At 46.0% G+C, this 23313-nt stretch overlaps 1 protein-coding gene across 4 annotated transcripts in view; it reads right to left on the bottom strand.

The window, feature by feature from the left end:
- Nucleotides 1-18907, bottom strand: part of cdc42bpb (CDC42 binding protein kinase beta (DMPK-like)) — a 44936-nt gene extending 26029 nt beyond the window's left edge. For 2 of the 4 annotated variants that reach the window (XM_077016971.1, XM_077016972.1), the window contains exons 1-3: nucleotides 18088-18907; nucleotides 5162-5253; nucleotides 215-298 (exon numbers count right to left, since the gene is read on the bottom strand). In XM_077016971.1, the coding sequence (XP_076873086.1) occupies nucleotides 215-298; nucleotides 5162-5253; nucleotides 18088-18262 (351 nt within the window). In that variant the 5' untranslated portion in view covers nucleotides 18263-18907. The remainder of the gene's footprint in view (nucleotides 1-214; nucleotides 299-5161; nucleotides 5254-18087) is intronic. The other 2 variants (XM_077016973.1, XM_077016974.1) reach the window with 1 other exon arrangement.
- Nucleotides 18908-23313: the final 4406 nt, after the last annotated feature.

The following is a 23313-nucleotide window of genomic DNA, read 5'->3' as shown; positions in this document are numbered from 1 at the left end:
ACTTCTTTGGACCGGTTTGATTCCCGTCCCCGGCCCCATGGCAAGAGGCTCTATTTGGGACTGGGTGGAACGCATTAGCTCTGCTAGTTTAAGGGCTGGCCCATAAAGGCTTTAGGAGGCACTCTGAGGGTGGACTCCAGGAGGTTGTGTGGTAAAGGTCAAGGGGATGCCCGGTTAGGGGCGAGTTCAGGAGGTCGGCGTGAAGGAGCCGTACCTCGGCCCTCTTCAACATCTCCCACTTGTTCAGGATCTTCATGGCATAAACCCGCTCTGTGTTTTTCATCTTCACCACGGCGACCTAGACAAAGAGTTAGCAACACACAATTAATGAAATTTATAACACAGTGACAAGATAATTCAGTGTTTTAATTCGTTCATCTTGCCCTTGGAGAAAGCACCAGTTTCAACACAGATTCAGGTTTCTGTCGGACAGATAATGCCAGTAGTTGACTTGAAATGGAGGAAATGGACAGCACAATGAGAGTGTGCGAAGGTGACGAAGGTCTTCCTCTCCAGAGAGCTCAGCGTAAGACAGGAAGGGACAGGGAGTGGAGGGAAGACACAGAGACTGCAGGCTTAGGGCACAGAGACAGAGAGAGAGAGAGATAGACAGAGAGAGAGAGAGATACACACAGAGAGACACACCCTGACTGGACGAGGGTATGTCACAAAGGGCGATGAGGAACGAATGCTATGGGTGACAGCATGGTGATAATGATGAATCGAAAACAACAATGCAAACAACCATTGGTTGCTAAGGACAAAATATTACCCACAAGCAGGAACTGGTGCTTGCTGAGAAGTAGTAAATCATTCAACAGTTATTTTTATTATTTTATAGATACATTGATTCGTTTTGTTTCGTCTGTAAAGCACTTTGTGAGAAGCTCTAGAAAAGTGCTATATAAATAAAGAGAATTATTATTATTATAATTATTCCCAGAAACTAAATTCATAGTATAATGGTAAGAATGTGTGTCTGTGTTGACCTTCACCATGGGGCAACCTGTTCACGAGCTGTGAGGGTCCAGCATGCCGGATTAGAGTGGTTATTCTCTTTGCCACTGTGTTTAGCAGACATTACAGGACGTGTTTACCCACAGCAAGAGGAGAACCACATCTTTTCATCTTTTTCACACTCACACACCTGGCCACAGCAATAAATGTTGCCTCAGCAAAGAACGCAAAGGGCAAACTGTGACTTGTGCTCTATGGGTAAACACTCAAAGAATCCACGACCAATACATTCACACGCAAATACACATACATGCACACACCCCCCCAAACAGGTTGAAACACAGGAGGAGGAGGAGTCAGGGAGAAAGTATGTGAAAGGTACACAAAAAAAAAAAACACCGAGCCTAAAACAGAGGTTCAATCAAACACAAAGGCCCTTATCAGGCTGAGTGCTAACCACAGCAGATAACCGACCTCGATTCAAAAACAAACCAAACTCCACACACTCCCTCCCGATTCCTCCTCCCTGAGTGTCTCTCGGCCTCCTTCTATCTCGCCTTTTTTAGACACGGATTTCGACACACAGGCAGTCGGCCTGACCCGATTGGAAAATGGCAGAGAGACGTGCAGGGGGTGGGGGGGGTTGGGGGTGGGCTGTTCTGGCGTCTCATCGCGCTGCTGCGTGATTGGACGAGTCCCTGGCGCACTCCCACGTCAGGCTGCACGCGCCGCGATCGCCCAAGGGCCAAAACACTGCCGCTGACTCTCGAGACTTCATTGAGCAACATAGAGGATGAGCTCGCTTGGATGTGCTTCAGTTTGGGGGGGGGGGGGGGGACGGGACACACGACGACTCTCAACCAGAAACAGAAAGAAACCTCTGATGAACGTACGCTAACAGAGGCTGATAAGGAACACAAGACCCAGCAGTGCCAGGGGTCAATCACACACAGTGGGCTTGTAGCAGAGATCTGTGTGTCTGTGGGGCTGGGCCTAGTGTGAACATTGACCTTATCATCCAGAGATAAGTGATTCACTGAGAGAGAGAGAGAGAGAGAGATTACCTACAGACTGGAAGACTCCAAACTCCTCCCCTCAGCCTGTCTAACGAGTGTTAATACCCACTTTAAGGGAAGTGATTGTGTCAGCCATTTAAATGATTAACTACACAAGTACGACAAAGCTATTATGAAACTAAATGAACAGTCAAACCTCCACATGCATTAGTGCAGCAATTTAAAAATCCTGCGAATTTAAAGCTGCACTCGTGGGCTTTGAGGGCCATGAACGCCAGTTAGTTAAATCTCCTGAAAGATCAATCCGTCGCAACCTGGCAAAAGCTCACTCTCAATAATCCAAGGTAGCACGACATTTGTCAGAACCGCAAGCATTTTCTCATTGCACTGCTAACCAAATACAACCTCTCAGTTTCGCTATGGATGTTAGACTTCGTTCTCTCTCTCTCTCTCTCTCTCTCACTCACCCCCCCCCCATTCCTCTCTGTCGAGTTATTCAGAACAGGTTTCAGGGGAGGCAGAGGAGTGGACGTTTTGGCAGCTGTTGAAGAGCACGGCTCTGCCTTTGGAACCTTGTGTACCGTAAAGGCCGGTCATGCAGCAATCCCTGACATCCCACCTACACACCACCCCCCCCCCCCCCCCCCCGGCATTCAGTAGGATGGGATGAAGGGTGGAGGGGGGGGAGTTATGACCATCAATCATAAACAGGAAATGCAGTGACTTATCTGGAAATGCATCCTGCAGCGCTTGGGCTGGAGGAAACGCCTGGGAGAGGGAACAAACAGAGCCTAGGCCCACGTTCACGAGCCCCTCACACACACACACACACACACACACACACACACACACACACACACACACACACACACACACACACACACACACACACACACACACACACACACACACACACACACACACACACACACACACACGAGCGCGCGCACACGTTAACATAACAGGCACAAAGGTTGTGAGGGGAAAAATAAATGTGTATCACAGCTGAACAATACATTGAACTGTTCTGGTGCTAGTTGTCCTTGTGCCTTGATTTTCTTTCTGTTATTAGTCTATTGATGATATACTCAAGACATACAACATATATTTCCATGATATATTATTATTATTTACTGCTGGTAAAGCACAATATCAGCTGGTTTCTGTTTTAAATGTGACGATCATGACATCTGCTAGTCTTGACCAATTGTATTTTCATTGCCTTCAAAATCTGAACTTGCGCAATAAACGCGACAAAATGTCAAGTGCTTGGTATGTGGAAATAAAGTGATTTTTCTTATATGACCCATCAGATTAATCATTTACACCATTTGGTCAATCATATTACGCTCCAACTAGCTCTTAGCAACCCTCACCGATGGGTTATGTTCTGTCTTTTGTGTTTATTTTTTTTTCTCACTGAATTAAATTTCAAATTTTGGTCACTGGCTTTATTTTGTTCTCATTAGTGAACTTTTATGCTTGTTTTGATGTTGATTGTTTCCTTAAACTTTCGGTTAGACAATATCGTTTGCTGCTTCCTTTTGTCTAATGTAAATGGTCTATAAATTGGTTGGGTATTTACGTGCAATTAGCTCAACAGAAGTATGTTTGAAATAATGATTTTATTTTATTAATTATTATAATTCAGCGAGCACATTAGCAGTGTTAATGCAGAAAGATATAGGAATCGTATAGCTAATATGCACCTTTAAATATTTGCTCATTTATTGTCAAAGTGCTGAACACTTATTGAACATTGCATATTTTCTTCACATTGTGCATTAATGCCATTGTTAATAATGCCTTCTATTAACAAACTTGGACTCGGCTCGTAAAAATCCAATAAAGTGCATCACAACCCAGGGAAAGGTTCCGAGGCTGAGGTGAAGCTGGCTTTGCAGTGTGTGTTTCACAGTCGATTGTGTATGACGGGAAACACTATTTTTGTACGAGTCTCTCCTATGAGACGGCGGTGATTTCCGGAGCCTTTCCGGGAAGCTTCGGTGTCCTGCTCCTCTTCCTGTCACTACTGGCATTCCTGCTTGCATTGTAAAACGAGGAGCTTAGTGTTCTGAATCAACAAGCACTCACTGTCCTCCATCCCCCCCCCCCCACACACACACACACTACACACACACTACACACACACACACACACACAGCGCGAGAGTGTGTTATACGTGTATCAGAAGATTCCATGCATGAAAGATCTGAGAGCCCTGATAACAGCCAACACTGATAAGTGCCCTGCTTCATTACATCAAGTTCCAGCGATATTTACTGAATCACATAACAGGCGTTGGTTCCTAGAAACAATACCCCTACCCCGACAATACCACTACCGCTACAATACCCCTACCGCTACAATACCCCTACCGCTACAATACCCCTATCCCAACACTGCAGACTCCTGCAGGCTGCACAACCCTCTCCAACCACAGTCCACTGTTCCTCTAGCCAAGTGTTCAAACTCAAATCAAGAAAAATAATTTAGTGTGAGAAGTGTTTTTAGATACAGAAAGCAATTCCTGAAATGTTATATGCATTGGCTGAACTGGGATAACGTGTTCTGAGATTTTAGATTAATACCATCCACAAGAAGGCATCATTGAAGACCTTTTACAGTAAATCTGAGACATTATCCAAAATCTTACCATACTTGCAGTCAAAGCAAATTAAATCTGTACTGAATCCACAAAAGGGCTAATACACATGGCACAGAAGGGGTAACCTTAGAAAAGTGGGGGTGGGATAGACCGTCAAATCCGTCCATATATCACGCGCACGCGCTCCGTGTGTGGACCGAGCAGGCCGGGGCCGGCACAGAAGGCTCTTGAGCAGCACATTCCACAGTTAAAACAAACGATCCGTCTCAACCCAGATCTAGCCTGGCCCAAACACAGCGGAGCGAGGCCAGGCCCAGGCCCCCGGGGAGCCCGTAGGGGACGAAAGAGAATGAAGGGGAAGGAGGTGGAGAGGAAGGAACGTGCTCGGGCCTGCAGATAAGGGGCTCCAGGGAGAGGCCAGAGCCATTTGCTGCTTCGCCCATAACGCCGCGTCTCGCTGGATACGTCAGCGCGGTTTAATGGACGTGATGCGGTGGGGGGGGGGGGGGGGGGGGGGGGGGGGGGGGGGGGGGGGGGGCTGTGTGTGGGAGTGCGTGTGGGAGTGCTCAGGCCAGCTCACCTCTCCGAAGGCTCCCCTGCCTATAACTTTGAGCATCTCGAAGTCGTCCCTGTGAAGACGCATGTCCTTCACTCTGGTGGTGAATGGTTTCACTGCAGAGATAGAGAGAAAGAGAGAGAGATACAAGATTATCATTGCATCAAAACAGTAAACATCATCTTCCTCGAGTGCTTCAAGTTTATTTATCAAACGACAACGCAAATTATGTTTGCATAGCTGTTTACAACCAGTTTGCCAAGTAGTACATTGCCATTTGAGAACCTTGTAATATGCTATATAATACTTTTATTTAGATGTGCTGCAGACTTATTGTCATTATACTGTCCTTAAGGCTCCAATAAAAATTGCTTAATCCAAGCAATGGTAAATGTGCATAGCAATAACGACTAAAAGAGGGGGGCGTGGACAATAAAATCAAACAGAATGCTCTTAGGGGGTCCTTCAAAAAACCCTCCCCAATCTAAGAGAGCCAAACAGTGTGGACTCCATCCTGTCTCTCCGTGCTCCTCTGTGTTCATTCCTGCTCGCTTTACAAGGGGCTGCAGGGGGTCTGGCAGGCGCCCAGGACGCTGCTAAGCTGCCCGAGCCCTCGCCATATGAGGACATGTGCATCTGCTGCTGCTAAAGCAGCTCGTTTTAAACACAGGCTCCGCCGGCTTGACCTTGTGGGTGTGAATTGCTTTATCTGCCTTTTGTGAGCAGATCGGACACGGGGGGCCACACACCTAGAGCCACGTTTATGGAGTGACGTCGACCGTAGGGGGCGGGGCCTGAATGCACGTGCACCGCTCATCTCGCTCATCCCCACCAGCACCACTACCGTTCTGGGTTATTTACAGGTAAACACTGCCACCGTCACAGCAGTTTTATTTCTGCCACCCATGTTTACACTTAAATGTTATAAAAACCCAACGCTGTCCAAACAACGTGCGTTCCTGTCCGCATAGATGGAGAGACAGACGATCTGGGATTACAGCCACCAGACACTGATTCTCACACTGGTGCATCCGTACACTATGACTAATGCACCACACCTTGCTGCTCCCGTAGCTCTGAAGCACGAAGAAGAGTCACTGGGAGCACGGCAGGCTGCACAGACCACGGCCAGCCGAGGAGCCCACAGGCACCAGCCGTGTGTGCCGGGAGAGCCATTCCGCCCGCCACCGCCCCCTCACCAATGGCCCGGGGACAGAAACGAAAACCCCACTTAACTACCTGGCACGTCCGAGCTTGGCCACGGTCACTTATTGCATGATTCATAATCACCGGCTGTTCTCCTGCTCCTTGATGACTAATCAATCAAGAGACAAGGACACAAAGAGACTGGGGGAGGGGGACGTGTGGACACCAACCCTCTGAGGACAAAGGCCAGGCCTTCACATTCAGTGTTGCTGGGGGGGCGGTTCATATGTGTAATCCGATCATCCTCTCAGCCTGAATAAGACTGCATGTGTGTTATTCGCCCTGTCCTCTCAATTACAGTAAACTCCCACCACCCAAGTGCAGTGATTGGGACTGCGTTGAGAAACCAGGCGCCAGCTGCCCACGCGGCACACGCGGGACAGACCACAGCCAGCCAGCGCACGTGGAGTAAACCACCACACAAGGGCTACGCACCGGAGCCGGCTGACCTCGCCGTGAGCGTGTGCCACACACCCAGGTCCTCCCCCACACACACCCAGGGCCCCCCGCACACACACACACCCAGGGCCCCCCGCACACACACACACCCAGGGCCCCCCGCACACACACACACCCAGGGCCCCCCGCACACACACACACCCAGGGCTCCCCGCACACACACCCAGGGCCTCCCCTACACACACCCAGGGCCCCCCGCACACACACACACCCAGGGCCCCCCGCACACACACACACCCAGGGCCCCCCGCACACACACACACCCAGGGCTCCCCGCACACACACCCAGGGCCTCCCCTACACCTAACCAGGGTATGGGGTGCAGGATCACACAAGGACAAGCCTGAGGAGAAAAACCTGATGCATTGGTAAGAGTGATACATACTCAATGGTATGTGACAGCAACACTGAAGCTTGGAACTGAACATTACTAAACTGAAAATGCAGAACCCAAACAAACAAACAAACAAACAAAAAACAAAAAAATAGGTCATGTGAACGGTGCCCCAGAAAGATGACAAGGGCCTTAATATGTATGGGATTTCTATTGATGTTATTAAGATTGATTTTATTCTAACACTCTGACTCCCGCTCCCTCTCTCTCTCTCCTCTGGGGTTGTGATGTCTTAAGTTGTGAAGACACCTCATTACTGGAAGCTTTGCCCTCAAGGGTGACCGAGACCAGTGCACGGCACCTGCAGGGTGAATGAACAGCAAATCAAACATGCTGGGAAGGAAACGCTCTCAGCTGACTCTGCCTTGGATCGCAAGTCGCTCTGCTCGCCTCCGCCACTTGGCCTATTCCATTATTCATACGCCGTCTGACCTACATTAGCCTGCCCAATGGCCGTGTTGGGGACAGGCAGCTATAGTACAACACGGCTTTTGCTCCCAAGGTCAAAATGCAGCAAATCATTCTAAGTACTGAGCACGGCTCATTTGCAATCAAAACGCAACACCACTGAACACTGGGTGATGGGTCACGGTCCGTTTAACGCTGAACGAGGTGCTAGGTTTTCATGGCTAGGCAAACATAATAAGCCGTTCCAGTGAGCGAAGTAATGGATCAAGACCACCGCTGTTGGTTTCACACTTGAACTCTATCTTTACATTAACGATGTAAGATGTTTGACTGTTAGTATCCATGCCTTTCCCTAATGCAGGTTTAAATCTTGATGGGAGAGCCACCATTTACCTTGGCCGTCAGGTTGAGCACAAACCTCTCATGCTAAAAGGGCAACATTTCACCCGGGCTTAGGGGCCAGATGCCAGCACGTCGCAACCAACCTGTGACCCGGCTGAACGCAGTACTGGAGTACAGCAGGACTCTGTACTGACTGGACCTAAACCGGCATCTGCCGGCCACACACGCGTCTGCATTCGGAGACGGCCATGATGGCGGAGAGCCGCTAAATGTATAAACAGAGCTCTGAGAATGGTGCTCACTGTTCTGACGCCCACCCTTTAAAATACAGCAGAGCTGCGGAATACATGCGTAGCTAAGTTAAGACTAGCGAATCAGAGAAATATGAAGGACTGCTTTGTCCACAGCTGGCGTTTGGGACTGAGGAAGTGGTCATTTTGGCCAACACGGTCCACACTGTTCCTCATTCAGCGCTGGGTCAGAACCTTGGGCACACAGGGCACTCACCATGACAGGCGCTGAAACAATGTTTACAGCCAAGGCAACGGCCACAAGTGTCCCAAAAGGGCTTATGTCAGCCTTATGTCATGCTTATGTAAGCTAGTGGTCACGGAGGACAAACAATAGCACCACAGTAAACAGAAATGCAAGAGACATACTGAAGGCACACAAAAGACACTAAAATAGGAGAAAGTGGAATTAAAAATAATGTTTAATACTACACAGTTTGAATCTGTGGTTGGTTAATAATTCTAGAAACACTTTTAAAGGATAAATAAAAAAATGTAAAAAATTTACCACAACGGCCAATTTCAAGAAAATCTCTTCAAATAGACAAAAAGATCTTATCTGCACTGTACTAACACCATGAGCACTAGGACCATGATGAGCTCCAGAGCTATATGCTGCTTCTCCCTAGTAACGCATCTTTAATTTATTCTTTTGCTTCACAGGCTTCTCCAAAATTGTGCCACAGAGTCAAAGAAGCGCAAAAAAAAAAAAACGCATACCATTAAAATCTGCATAAGCACAGTGTGCAAATAGTAACACATTCTTCATAACACATTTTCTGATTTACAGAACTAGCCATAACATACCATCAAATTCTGTGCACCACTTAAATATAAATAAACCTTTCACAAAAGGAACATATACATCTCACTCTAATGATAGTGGCATGTTATTCATGAAACATTCCTTTTGAATTCCAAACATGTGCCTCTGGCAGTGAGAGAGACACGAGGGTTCGACCAGTACCCTGGAGGTTTGGGGCGGAGGGCACAACCACGAAGGTTCATGCTCAAGTGTTCATCACCAACAGCGATGCCAAAACTTACCACGAAAGAACAATCTTTAAAAAAAGATTTTCAGTCTGCTTGAGGAGGTGGTGACCTTTAAATGCAAACCAGAGAGTCAAAGCATGGACCCATCAGTAATCATGACTGTGTAGTTGACGCCTCCACCTCCTGCTCTAGATCAATTGGGCTGCAAATGTGTATTGTGTGTGCCAAGCAACCTTGACCCTGGTGCGACAGCCACAGAGTTCTGGCCCGTCAGTGGCCGACCTCATACAAATGTTCTGTACGAGTAATCTTTCACTGCGCAATCCATGACATTCGTCCCCCTTATCAAACATTTGGCCTCCTTTTGTACATTTTGCAGTCCAAACAAATGGCAAAGTGTATGTTTTGCACTCCAAATGGCAAAGCGCCCCCACTCCGATCCATAGGAAGTCAATGTCAGCAAAGGAACCACAGAGAAGGCGCTTTTATTTTGAAGCCACGAGGACAGCACCTGGGTTGCACACTGTCCACGGCCTCGGCTGCAGGTGCTGGAAGTCTCTTCCTCTTCACCGCACAACAGGAGGTGGAGCATTCACACCATCATCTTCCTCTCAGAAAGAAGGAAAACAGAGGAGCCTGCCCGGCTAGCTCAGCACCCAAACCAGCCCTACCTGCCGCTACGCTGGGCCCGATCGTGGCCTGAGCACGTGGGAGCCCAACCTTGTGGGCAAAGCATATGAGCACAGGACCAGGGGACATTCACTCTTCTGCAATGCCTGAGCCAACTAGCTCCAACCCGCCCTGCTTAACAGGACCTTCTTGGCTGTGGGCCCATGGTGCGTGCTCCGAGTTCCCTGTTTCTACGACAGCAATGGTGTAACGTCAGGCAGGTGGAGATATGGGAGTGGCTGCCAGAGGTGGAGTCCCTACCCTAAGGTGGGGTTACTAAGCTTGTAAGAAGCACCACACCCAACTAACGTGCTCTAAATTTGGCACGCCCCTGCCAGGCACTACACTACAACTGGATGGCAGTTACACAATGATCACAAGGTGGGGGGGAGTGGCAATGAGAAACAAAGAAATAATCCGGCCTGTAATTTAAATTCATATTCATTTATATTATATAACACGCGGCACAAAGCAGCTTCACATACATTTGGCTCCTGGTCCTTAATGAACATGTCAGCAGCGTGGAAATCGGTGGCAAGGAAAAACTCCCTGGACATTTCACACCTAACTCCTAACACAGATATCATGTAAAGGATCTACAATGTTCTTATAAGACCACGCTCATAAGTCATCTGGGGAGGACATTATGATGAAACTATAGCCAATGTAAATTAAATAGGCAAAGTGTGTGGGAAGTATTTAAAAACGATTTCCTTTACCAGTCAATACAGCAATGAGCAAGATGTATGAACTATGAACCTTTATGACTTAGTATTACGCAATACAGCCCTACCACTGCAATAAAGCAGACGTAAATGACGTGCTATGGCATTAAACAGCGCTGACAGGCACAAAATGGCTTATTAAACATTGATGGGGGCGTCCGCGTGAGAAGGATGGGGGGTGCGGCCCGGTGTGTGTCGAGCACAAGAGGAGGAGGCAACTTGGCTGGTAACAGGAGGTAGAAGCATCAGGACCCGCCCAGGGTTCATCCATTATCCTACCCCAGCTGCCACACTGCCCTGCCCCCACCACACCAGACATTTACCAGCAGCTCTCCACTGGGCTGGCTGCCTGACAGGGAGCTGGGTGGACCCAGACGGGCCCGGGAGGCCCTGACCCGCATCTCTGTGCTCCGACAGGGACCGACGGGGCCCGTGGAGGGAGGAGCGGCCGGGTCCGGTGTGTGACGAGCAGAGGCGGAGTTGTGGTGCCGGCAGGGAACATATGTTGCAATCCTCAGCTCACGGGGACTGCCTGGACAGCTCCGGACGGGAATAACTTAGCTCGCACGCGGGCCAGGGAAGGAGCAAGCCATCCCAGGGCAAGAAGAGCCAGAGGTAGGCGTGTCTCTTCTGACACAGAACACAGAGGCAACCCCTTTTGCCTAGGAGCTGCTACGAATACTCATCCAAGCCATGATCATACTGTGCATGTGGAGGAAGTCATGAAACTCAGCCTGACAACAGCCTGGAAGACATTTTTTTAAAAGTTTCTTAATATGCGACGGCCGTTCTCCATAAATGCAGCACTAAGCAATTCATGAGTGAATTACAGTATTTCTGTTTACTTCCAATCCAAGAGTAACTGCATCCAAGTGGATCTTGATATTCGGTTATAAAATGGCAGAGGCTAAAAGCTTTGAAGGCAGAGCTCTTTTTCAATGTCAGGAGCAAAATGGTTTATAACAAACTGCTGCGTCACCCACCCAACATTAATACATTATCTTGCGGAGTAACTTACCTCAATAACCACTCCAGCTGGAAAAGATCTGAATTCTTGCTCTCTCATATTCAGAGACTTCAAGGGCACACCAAAGTTTAAAACGTTACCATAAACATATGTTAAATAAGAATCTGCCTGCTCTAAGGTACTTTCATGTGAATTCTCTGCTGACTGCGTTCTCAAACGTAAACATCTTATCATGACCAAAGCATGACATATGGCAGATGACTACAGCCACAAGTCTAATCCACAGTGTCAAGATTCTGGTGATGCAGGTTCCTCACCGCAGATGCTGGTTATAAGCTGTTCAAATAACTTCCCTTCTTCATGATGTCAACTGCAGCTTCCCTTTCTGTGGCCAAATGGAACAGAAGACCCTGAACTTTAACCACAACGAAGTTCAGCACTTCTGCGTCCTGACGCAGAGTGCAATTTCCAGACAAATGTGAGCAATTTACCCCCTTATGAGAAGTGATGAAGCTTTATGGATCTATAATTGAGCACTAATGCAATACATCACGCACGCACACACACACACACACACACACACAGTAGTTTACTGTATGTTTAAAAGCAACGAAACAGCTTCATAGTCTGTAAGGCCCAACCATGCTCAACATTTTACAGTATGATGTACATTTATATAGTGAGATGCTGACACTTAGCTGCTGCCTGTTTTCAACTCGAGGACTTGAGTAATGCAGTTAAAGATCCAATAAAAACTAGAGCCTTTACTAGATGTTAGAGTCAGTCTTCTCTTCCTGCATCGGTATAAAGGAAAAAGAGAGGGCCCTCACCGAGAGCCTAAGAAAACATCTGCTGTGGCCTACCACACAGACCGACCAGAACAATCACCAATGGCACGAAAGGGTCAGTGACATTTCTCAATGGAGAACACAGCTTGTGTCAAGGTCACGGCCTGAGCCGCTTTCATTACTCTGCCGGGCTTATATCCCCAATGCTCCTCACAAATGGCAGGAATTTACGGCAAGGCCTAACCAAGGAAGACTTAAGATCTGAAAACGTGACCATAGAATCACATCGTCTCTCAATGAGCTCACATGAAGAACTATAAACAATATTCAAAAGAAAAAGATCTGTGTGGATCTAAATAAGATGAAAGTATACAAGTACATTACATTGCCAACATTACGAAGTTCTAATAGGGTGTTCAAAAAACAATGCAGAATCACAAACTACTCTGTGACTCCACCAGCAGACTATGTTACAGTGAGCATCAAAATTGTTAGGGATCAGAAAGCACATTCAATCGAGCCTGTATGGGCCTGAAAGATGGAAATATGTGCACTTGAATGGGCTTGAAGAGGCAAAAACTATGTCCTCTCTGCACCTTCAGTCCACCAATCAGAGCAAAGGAAAACCCAACAAAAAGTTCCAGAATGCTTTGTGCCTTTGGATCTGAAAAAAACTAAATGTCCCATAGTGCATGTTGAGTGTCTTTACACACCATGACACTTTAGAAACCATTCCATCAAGGTATGTTAAGAAGAAAACAGTTCTGCACGAGGTAGGTGTCTGGCCTGTGGTCCTAGCTCCAAGAGAGGCCCAGCAGACCCCGGACGACTCCTCTGTATGACTCCTACAGCACAGAGCTGACGGGCGGAGCAGGCGGGAGGAGGGGGGAGGAGAGACCGCCTACACATGCCTTGTGTTGGGGGAGGATATTTTCAGGAATGAAAGGAATTTTTCTTCGTTTGTGCCATTGCTCCAAGTCAGGTGACTTCAATTTCTGAAGGACAGCAACTTTACAGGAATACGCTCCCACAACAATCTCTTCTACACAGGCTAGTGGGGAGCGTACATCACAGATCCTTTCCCAGCATTTCTGTCGCCTGGCCTGTGCTTCAGCAGGAATCTGTGCCAGGGTAAAGCACCATTTATTTTGAAAGGCATTCCTGACAAGCCCTGTCCTGACTCCCCATTTTCAGTACCTTTAAGGAAAACCAACAGCAAATAATGTCATATTTGACTCCCCCCCCCCCCCGTCTCTAAGCCTTCTTAAGTGCATGCAGGCACTTTTGATCTGAGGAGGAATGTCACCCTTTCAGTGTAACAGCATTCAAAACGCCTCGCCTTTGCGCTAGCTTTAAATCTCTACCAGGGCAACTTTATGCTCAGTTTAACACTAGATGTTCATATGTTCAGAAAGACAAACTATCAGCGTTACTATTTAAAGTTAGCCTAAATATTTAAAAAGAGAATCCTGAAATTGCTTTCAAAACACAGAAAACCATCTAACATGTTATTCTACATTACATCTTCATATTTAAAAACCCAACATTTTACATTCCTAGTTCATCAGTTCCTCGTTTAAAAGTAGCAGTAGCTAACCCCTGTCACTCATGAATCTCTGGACTGTCAATAAACAGAAAGAACACGGACAAACTGACAGCTCATTTTTGGTCACACACACACCTGTCCCGAGTTGTGTACGCTGCACTGAGTGGGGAATAGACGCTTCTCTACGCCCTGCTGTCTACCGACTTCTAAATGTGAGGAGCTTGGGGGACATCTATAAACTGTAGCTACAGAAAGTAACATGGGTTACACACTTCCTCCTGCTCTAAACACGTCACGCCACCAACCACAACAAGTAAACCTGTGGGAACCGCTGTTTGAAGGCAATATCCTACTGTTTCATTACAAATCCTTATCTGCCTAAAGTAAAGGCCATGTTGTGTTCTTTGGGATGGGGAAGAGATGTGCAATTTAAGCTCTGTATTTTGAAAAATGTCAAGAAAAGGTCGTCAGTTTTTTTTAAAGCATAGATCCAATTTCAGTGCATATATGAAGGCAGTGGAAGTTTTGAAGAACGCAATCGAACATACAGTATATTAGCAAACATTTAAGGCAAAAGGGCCTTTTAAAGCTCAGTGCTGCTAGACAAGGATAATCTTACGCAATAAACCCACAGGCCAATTCAGGCAGATGGGACATCTCAGCATTGGAACGCACCCACGGTGAAGGACATACCAGACATGTCCAGTCTAATGTGAGTCATAGCCTTCGCATTTCCGATTTTGAAGCACAGACAGTTATACTATGTCACTCAAAGATTGGACTAATGAACATTTCTATGAGCCAAGTTTAGTGTAACAGGGACTCGTGTAGTCAGCAGAGCTGTTCATATTTCATAGATTTCATCATTGCGTATTATTACACACAAACATCTGTACATTCATCTGAGAAACTGCAAAGCAATAAAGCTATTTTTAAATAAGGCAAGATGTGCTTGGTCAAGCAAAACTAAATTTAAAAAACTGTAGCAAGATCTTACCTTTCTGAAGAAACCATATTTAACACTGCTAGTTTAAATTGCATGACAAAAAGTCATAACATTCAAGCAAATGTTTGTGCAAAAATGACACAATTACATTAAAAGCCTGCAGAGAGATGCAGTTTTAGGCAGCATGACAGCAGTTATTTCATCAGAATCATCATGAGAACCATTAGATGGTCTGTAAGACCATGAAGATAAAATTAGCCAAATAAAACACCGGATCATTTATTAGTCTGCCTAATCAGCAAATAATTGCAGATCGTGCTGTGTTATGCCATGGATTTATGTGAAATGTCATGGAGTTTCAATTTACACGGTGGAACATTTTGAAGCAAGCAAGCTGCAAAATTGTTTACAACACAACCTCACCACAGGTGATTCACATTAATGAGTGGTAACAATATTAAACTATTATTAAAGAAAAATAACCTCTACAAAGCCGTTAAATAGCATGTGTCTGGCTTGAAAGCCAACACTTACATTATGCACAGGTCTTCTAACAGAGGATCTGCAGGATTGTGATGAAAAGGCTACATTACTGCCTCAAAAATATGCCACTCCAAAATCTTGGAAAGATATCAGCTCTCATTTGGGATTTCCAGAACATTATTGGTTTTATCTGTCTAAACATGTGTTTTTTTTTCAATAGAATATATGCATCTTTATTGAATTATACAGTATACAGAAATTTCTAACTGGGTTGATCATAGTCCAAATACATTACATGATTCATTCGCTTTTCATGTACATTTTCTTCTGAGGTTATGTTATTGCCTCAGTGCATTGTGACCTAGAATAATGGCCATATCGTCAGCTTCAAAGATGAACACTAAAGATGAAAACCACTTGCCATGACACCATTGCTAATTTTATGAAGCCAGAGATTAAGTCAATGAGAATTTGCCACCATCTCCTACTTTTTGGAAATAAAAATCATCGGAACTGAACGACCAGGAAACTGTTGAAAATGAGGACAGGAATCTAACTAACACAGAATGGGAAAATGGTAATTTAGCAAGGACAAGGTGTGCGTGTATGTATGTATGTATGTATGTATTATATATATAAGCGCTGTCCTCTTTGGTGTGCTTACAAGACCCTTTGGAAAGCCAGTGTACTGGGAGGGTAGGAGGTTCAGGAGGGGAGTAGCCTCTAGTCAAAGCCCTTGAAGCAGCACAACATACGTCACTAGCAGTGGCTTTGATGTTCCAGACTGGCACAGATAAACAGCGCTGCTCCCATGGGCGACAGCAGCCAGAGAGCTGTAGCGCTGCTCCTTAAATGCACGCCCTGCTTGTTCACTAGCTCGCTCACCCTCTCTCTCTCTGGGTCAGAACAAAACAGGGAAGTATAACCTGCTCTGCCACATGCCTTAACTGAACACAGCCTGATGCTGTTTACATGTAAACACCGTCGGTAAGCTGAGACGTTTCGCCGGCGCTCTTCGGCTCTGGTGAGCACGGAGCCTTGCGCCTAATCTACTCCCACAAGGGTCATTAGCAGGACACAATCACATTTATGGGAGGGAAAAATGTGACATAATAGTTCACAAGCCTGATAAAGTCAGCAAAGAATTTCGTTTTATCCACCAATGCAGCTTCCATTCCGCCGGAAGCTTAGACTGGTGCTTGACACGGAGAAGCACTGTAAATGTCCTCTGTTATGATGCATAGCAGCGAGCCAAGGAACAAAGACAAACTGGGAGAGCAGGTCGTGTTGGACTGTTCATACCAAGGACCGCAAACTTGGCAGTTGAATGTAAATGTTGGCTGTTGTGTGTAGTTTCTTTAACGCCCACTCAAGTCACTAGTGCCCTGCCGTCAGCTGGTCACGAGGGTACAAACACCTGCAAAACACCCACCCACTGAACTCAGTTCCACACCTATGAGCAGGAACACGAGTCAGTGTTCACCCAGATAGACTAAAGATTCTCCTGATCATCGATCTTCTGCAAACGCACCACATGAGATGCTGCAGTGATGTCTCCGCTTAACTACACATTTTAAATGTAAATGAATTAGCATTCCACACCTATAACTCTCCTGCTTCTCCTCTGTGATCTACCATTAGAAGTCCTCTCTGTGTAATGGCTGTGCAGGCAGTGATTAACTTACTGCATTTGTTAATAAGGCAAAGCCTGGTGAGAACTCCAAAAACTTGTGCAAATATATAAAGTGTTGGGTAAACCAGTTGAAGTGCAAATCGCACTACATTCTCCAAGGCAACCATTAGCTTAATTTTCCACACTCATGGAGTCCAGACAGGAAGTGAATGACCCAGCAGTGGGATAAGGAGGGACATACAAACAGACTTCCTGTCTCCTGAAAACTGGGTCACACCCTCTGCTCTCTGCTAGACGTCCTGTGTGTTGACACCTGTCTGCCACGGACTCAGTAAAGCCGCTGATGATGTCTTCAGGAGCAGCCACACCAGGGCGTAATCTCATTACCGGCCCCAGTGAAACATTCATTGTTTAGAGACCAGTCATTGTACCGGCTGACCACAGCCAGAAGGAAGTGGATGATCAGGGAGAAACCAAGTTGACCTCCTTACGTCCATCTAAAGAGCAAATTCCACTAGATACTGGTAAAAGGAAGACGAGTAAAGAACATTTTCCTTTTATGGTGCTTAATACACAATAGTTTAAAAATAAGACCCAGAGATTGTGACACTGCACAGAAGTACATGAAGGTAAAGCTTAGCTATACTGGAGGTGTTAATTGTTCACTAAGCAACACTATATAAACAATAAATAGTGGCGTTATTCTAAGTAAATCAATTCTGATTACCACTGAACACGAATTAAAATGTCTGACCATGTGTCAGCAATATCCCTAAACTACACCCACATATTCCTCGTTAACCAATGGGGGGAAACATGCGAAAATGAAGGAGTCCGGGACGAAGGAAGGCAATCATATAATTCCCAGATCCCAATTTAGTAACACACAAGGAAGAAGAATTTAGCTTAAAAAAGTGCTTAACCCTAAACGTCAGATGACAATCGAAAATTTGAAGTCACAATGTCAGGCCTGGGATTTGTGTGGCTAGCCAGTCCCATTAAATACCCATCTATCCATCCATCCATCCAGGGTAGACACCGTTTATAAGGACACCCGTTGATGGCCACAGATGTGATGGCCATCATCACACGGACACTCACCCCACTCCAAGAAGTCCGCCACGTGTTTTTCCCGTTTCAGCGGCGAGCTGCTGCACTCGTTGTACAGACATATCAGCACGTCCAGGAGGGTCTCCACGCTGAGGGCGCCCGCCGCCTCCTGCTGCCCGTCCAGGAGCAGCTGCTCCAGCCTCTTCAGGCGCACCTTCGCAGACATATTTCCCCCCTATCAAACCAGCGGGGGCCGCCCCCCCGACTACCAAAGCCCTCACCTAACCCCCAAGAAAAGGGCCACCCGACACGGGGAGGACGGCGAAGGCTGCCCGGCGGGGGAGATAAGAGGCCGGGGCGCTGTCGTATGTGGGCGCCGCGGAGCGCTCAACTTCCACACTCCCGACCTGCTAATCGGCTAGCCAGCTAGCAAAATAGAGAGACACATTATCGCTCCGCTGAACGAGGCTGGTGCTGATTGTCTCGGTCCGCTGCGACAGTTTCTTCACTTTTCACCCGCGGGACACTGTGGGCTCCATTCGCCTTGGCTAACGTTGACCCCCTCCCAAAAATAAATCTGTACTTCCCACTCAGAAACGGGGACTGTCGAGCTTTTCCGCTGTTTTTTGTGAATCCCGTCGAATCTCAGACTGACCGGACGTCCATTCTCCCGAAAATATCCCGAAAGTCGTTTTTTTTCCTTGATAGAGAACTCCAAACACTATTAAAGTACATAAATGTGTCCACGAAAAAAAGATTTAGGGAGCGGTGGCCTTTCAATGGGCGAGCCCGTCTCCGCTAGCTCCGACTAGCCGGCGCGGTCCTCCGTGGACCGAATATGGCTGCATTCGTGTCCGCCTCACTCAAAGAATCCAGACCTGGGACACCGGAGCCCCGCCCACCCGTACCGGAAGCGCTAGGGATGTGTGACGTAAGCGCTTGATTGACACATGCTGGGAGCCGGCGAGCGCTTACCTCATCGCCAGTAACCTTTCTGTTCTCTCAGCATCCTTCCGGTCGTTGATATTTAAATCTGTACATTTTTTCCTGCGAAAAGTGTGTTATCGTTAGTTTTATGTCTAGCCGGTATTGTCCCGTGTTCTATATGGCATAGGTGCCCTATGCACACACACCCAAATACACACACGCACTTTACAAATATGCGTGTGTGTTTGTGTGTATTACATTTTTTTATTTCTCTCTCTCTCTCTCTCTCTCTCTCTCTCTCTCTCTCTCTCTCTCTCTCTCTCTCAATATATACACATGTGTATATTATGTGCGTGTCAAATCTCAGTCAAAATAAAATGCATAGGGAAGTATGTGACTAATGTCTGAACACTAACATTCACCGCACAAGGCCAAACTGTACCGTCAGTCTCACTTGGGTACATAGTTCCTGTGGAAGAGGCCAAACACAGCTGCAGTTAGCGGGACAGTAAGCTTCTGACCTCATCAAAGCCTGTAACCACAACCCAAACCACCCCGTGTAACTCTGCTTCATCTGAACTTTTAATAGCTTTATGTTGTTTAATAGTTTTGTAATAGTTTCACGTAAGTAGTTATCAGTATTTGTAAGACTGTGTAAAATTACACCAACACCATTGTGTATGTGATTAGATTCTCTGTGAATGTAATTAGATTCTCTCCTTCGCAAGTTTCCATGTTGCAAAAATGTTTGAGGATGATGCTCTCTAGTGGTAGTAAGTGTAGCTGCTAACATCCCTTTGGGATCCTATTGCACTGCCTCTTGATCCTTTCGCCTGTCTTAGATTCAAGCTGATTGTATTTGGAAATGGTTCATCTCAAACTGGAATCAGCCCTGGGGAAATGCAGAATGTTTTAAATACAAGTCAGCAAATTTCATCTGATATCCAGACATGATGACAGGGCCGTTGTTGCTCTAGGCAAACCAATAAGCTTCACAAAGCCATTTTCCAAAGTGATAATATACTTGACAGAGGAGCCAACAAAGAATTTATAAAGTGTAGAAAAAAGACTATGCTTAACAAATACAGGCATTTATCTAAGGATATGTCTCATAGTCATGGCTAGAGAACTGGATAGCTAGAAATGAAACTGGCTCTCAGTAAGATTCTACTCAAAAATTGCTCACGTAACGGGTTTAAGCAAAATGTGGCAGTGACTGTTCAATACTCTATGAGCAGCAGAATGGCTTCTGGTCTCAAGAGGGTCAGGAGGGGTGATTTTTTTACAGTCCTATGTCAGTATTTTCTCCATATTATGATAGTCTGACCTGTTTAGAGTGGCACACTAGAGGAGAAAATGAACAAGACCAGAGAGCAGTCTGCAGCATTTGCCTTGCTTTCAGCCGCACCCGTTTTTACGGGCTTTAGGATTAGCACATATATGGGGGGGGGGGGGGGGGGGGGGCGTTTGCACCCCTCCCCCAATCAGCAAAGAGCTCGACTATCTCTGTTGCCAAGTGATAGTAATTCACAGGAGGGAGCCCCTCTTCACAAAAATATTGGGTCAGAGCTGGCTGCTATGAGCACGAGATGTGGTCGGACTGCTGCAGTGTGCAGCCCATGGTCTGTTCACTTTCACCTGAGTCTTTGTGTTTAGGGTGGTGAAATAGCTGACATGTATACCACTGATTACATTACATTGCATGCATGAACACATTACATGAATGCAGGTAAGCCTGAGCTAGACAATACTTTTAAAAACGTATTACATTGTGTGTGCACCAGAGGGAGCACTGGACCCTGGCAATCAGTTTTTCAGTGTAGCTAGTTTAGTCAAAATTGATTTCAACTGGCTATAAAAAGTCAGCATTTCGGCACAGTCCACAAGCCACTAGACGGGGGGGGGGGATTGGGGCATTTTCAGCAGTGCAGATGAATGTATATGTATGAATGCTCACGGTGTTCACCGAGAGCTCTAACCATTTCTCAGGAAAAGGTCTCCATGTAAATTGATGAAGGGAAGAAGCACATGTGTAGATGTGTATATGTGTAGATGTGTAGATGTGCACATTTTTAGATATGTACATGTGTTGATGTGTATATGTGTTGATGTGCAGATGTGTATATGTGTAATGACATGAACTGTGTGTCTTTCACTGTGAGGAAGAATCCATCTGAGGCATTGTGAATTTTGTTTCTGTCTCTGATCTTTCTGAACAACTTACAAGAAAATATAACCTGCTTCATCCCTTTTCAAAATAATAATCAATAATCATCTTAGCTGCACTGTAATTGTGCTAGAGAAGTGCTAATCTGTCCCATTCCCAGTAGTCTTGTGTTGTGGAACACAGGGCCATGGTGAACACAGAAAAGGCTTTAGCTGTACTTCAGAAGTGGAATCATTCAGGATCATTAACAAGGCGTACAGTTTATCTGATGCCATTAATAGGCTGGTGTACTTTTGCAAATCTGGGCTTGACCACTGAAACATAATCTGGTGTGGAAGCACAAGTCAGCCCTCCTGTGGGATCTTTCATTCCTGGCAGTCAACCACTCAGATTTAGCTATTCCGTTGTTACCACAACCATGGCCATAAATCAAACAATGTTTCATATAAGGTCTAATTTTATTCAATGGACCACTCTTGATTACAGAAGCTTCACAAAAGCTGGTTACTGTTACAGTGATGTAAGGGTCATTGGATGTAGTAGAGGATGTCAGGGCCAGAAGAAGCTGTTGAATGGAATTTGTGAAATGTAAATTGCCCACACCTCCCTCCACACATGCACAGATCAAAGCTCTGCTTTTTAAATAGACAAACCAAATGGCATCCAAAATAAATAGATAATTAAAAATCAAAGAGAGTGCAGGAAAGGTTGGTTGGTTGGACAACGTTCTTCCAAAGGACGCACCCTCCACTTTCTGAAGTCCCCAAAGGCCCAGAATGCACTTGTTGTCTTTAGGAACATAACTGTGGAAAATGTAATGTTAGCCTGATGATGCCTCTTAGCCCATCTGTCTCCTCATTACAAGCGCCATCAGCCACAGCACTCAGACAACACTACCAGCTTGTGTTTAAAGATTTACAAGCTCTGGGGTGTGTGTGTCAACACACCTTTCCTTGCAATGACTGAGACATTGGAAAAAATGTAGTGGCTAAAAGCAAACGGTTTTCCATTTTCCGTCTGCAACCTGGGAGGTGAGGTGATCATCGCCATTGGATCTTTGAATGGAAGCATCTCCTTTCTCGGCTACTCTCTGTGACATCAAGGCCGTGTCGAGGGTAACGGGAGACGCTGACAGCATGACACAGACCCTGACATTTGACCTTATGCCCTGGTTTCCACTGTGTGTGATCTTACCATGTAATGTGAGGAGTTGTGGTGTGTGTGTGTGTGTGTGTGTGTGTGTGTGTGTGTGTGTGTGTGTGGGGGGGGGTGTCTGTGTGTGTGTGTGTGTGTGTGTGTGTGTGTGGGTGTGTGTGTGTGGGTGTGTGTGTGTGGGTGTGTGTGTGTGTGTGTGCGTGTAAGAGAGAGGTGACACAGAGAGGCTTAATGTGAGTGTGCATGTGTGCATGCGTACATGCTGTGGGAGAATGGCTTGCATTACCTGTCCTTGGCTCTACAGAGGTAACAAGGAGCAGAGGCTTCATGTTTGTTCATGACAACTCTCTTTCAAATAATAAAAATTAATTTGATACAGAAATACTGCGTGTATGTATATACTAAATGGTCTATAGGCCTACTAAGTACTGCGTGTGTGTGTGTGTGTTTGTGTGTGTGTGTGTGTGTGTGTGTGTGTGTGTGTGTGTGTGTGTGTGTGTGTGTGTGTGTGTGTGTATGCTCAGACAGTATTCATTGTTTCAGTCCTGTGGTTGCTCAGTCATTCTGTGATAGTCTGATTTATCAGCAGTTTTGCAGCCAGTAGCCTAACCAGCTTGCCTCTTCCACAGTAACACAATCAATAATAGTTTATAAAGAATTTATATGCCATTTAATAAATAATGCATGATTGAGAATAAATCGTCCTTGCACTGCATAGAGTGTATAGACTGTTCAATAGAACGAAGTGATAATTCATTGTAAACCTGCTTTTAAATGAAGTAATAGGATTGTTTTTTCTTAAGGATGATTGCCAAACGACATTGAAAAAGTATAGATCAAAGACTACAATTATAGTGAAAGAAAGTTTGTATTACACTGGTAGAAAACAAGTACAACCAGTTACCGCTGGTTAAGAGTTAATTCTTATCTCTTCTTATTTGTCTCCAAATTACAATATAAAGATCCAAAGAAATAAATCTCCGATTTCAGCGTCATTTATTCTCCTCCCCTCGACATACGGCGTGCGC

This window comes from Brachyhypopomus gauderio, chromosome 9 (assembly GCF_052324685.1).
Source record: "Brachyhypopomus gauderio isolate BG-103 chromosome 9, BGAUD_0.2, whole genome shotgun sequence".
NCBI lineage: Eukaryota > Metazoa > Chordata > Actinopteri > Gymnotiformes > Hypopomidae > Brachyhypopomus > Brachyhypopomus gauderio.
This window is presented reverse-complemented; position numbering and strand designations above follow the sequence as displayed.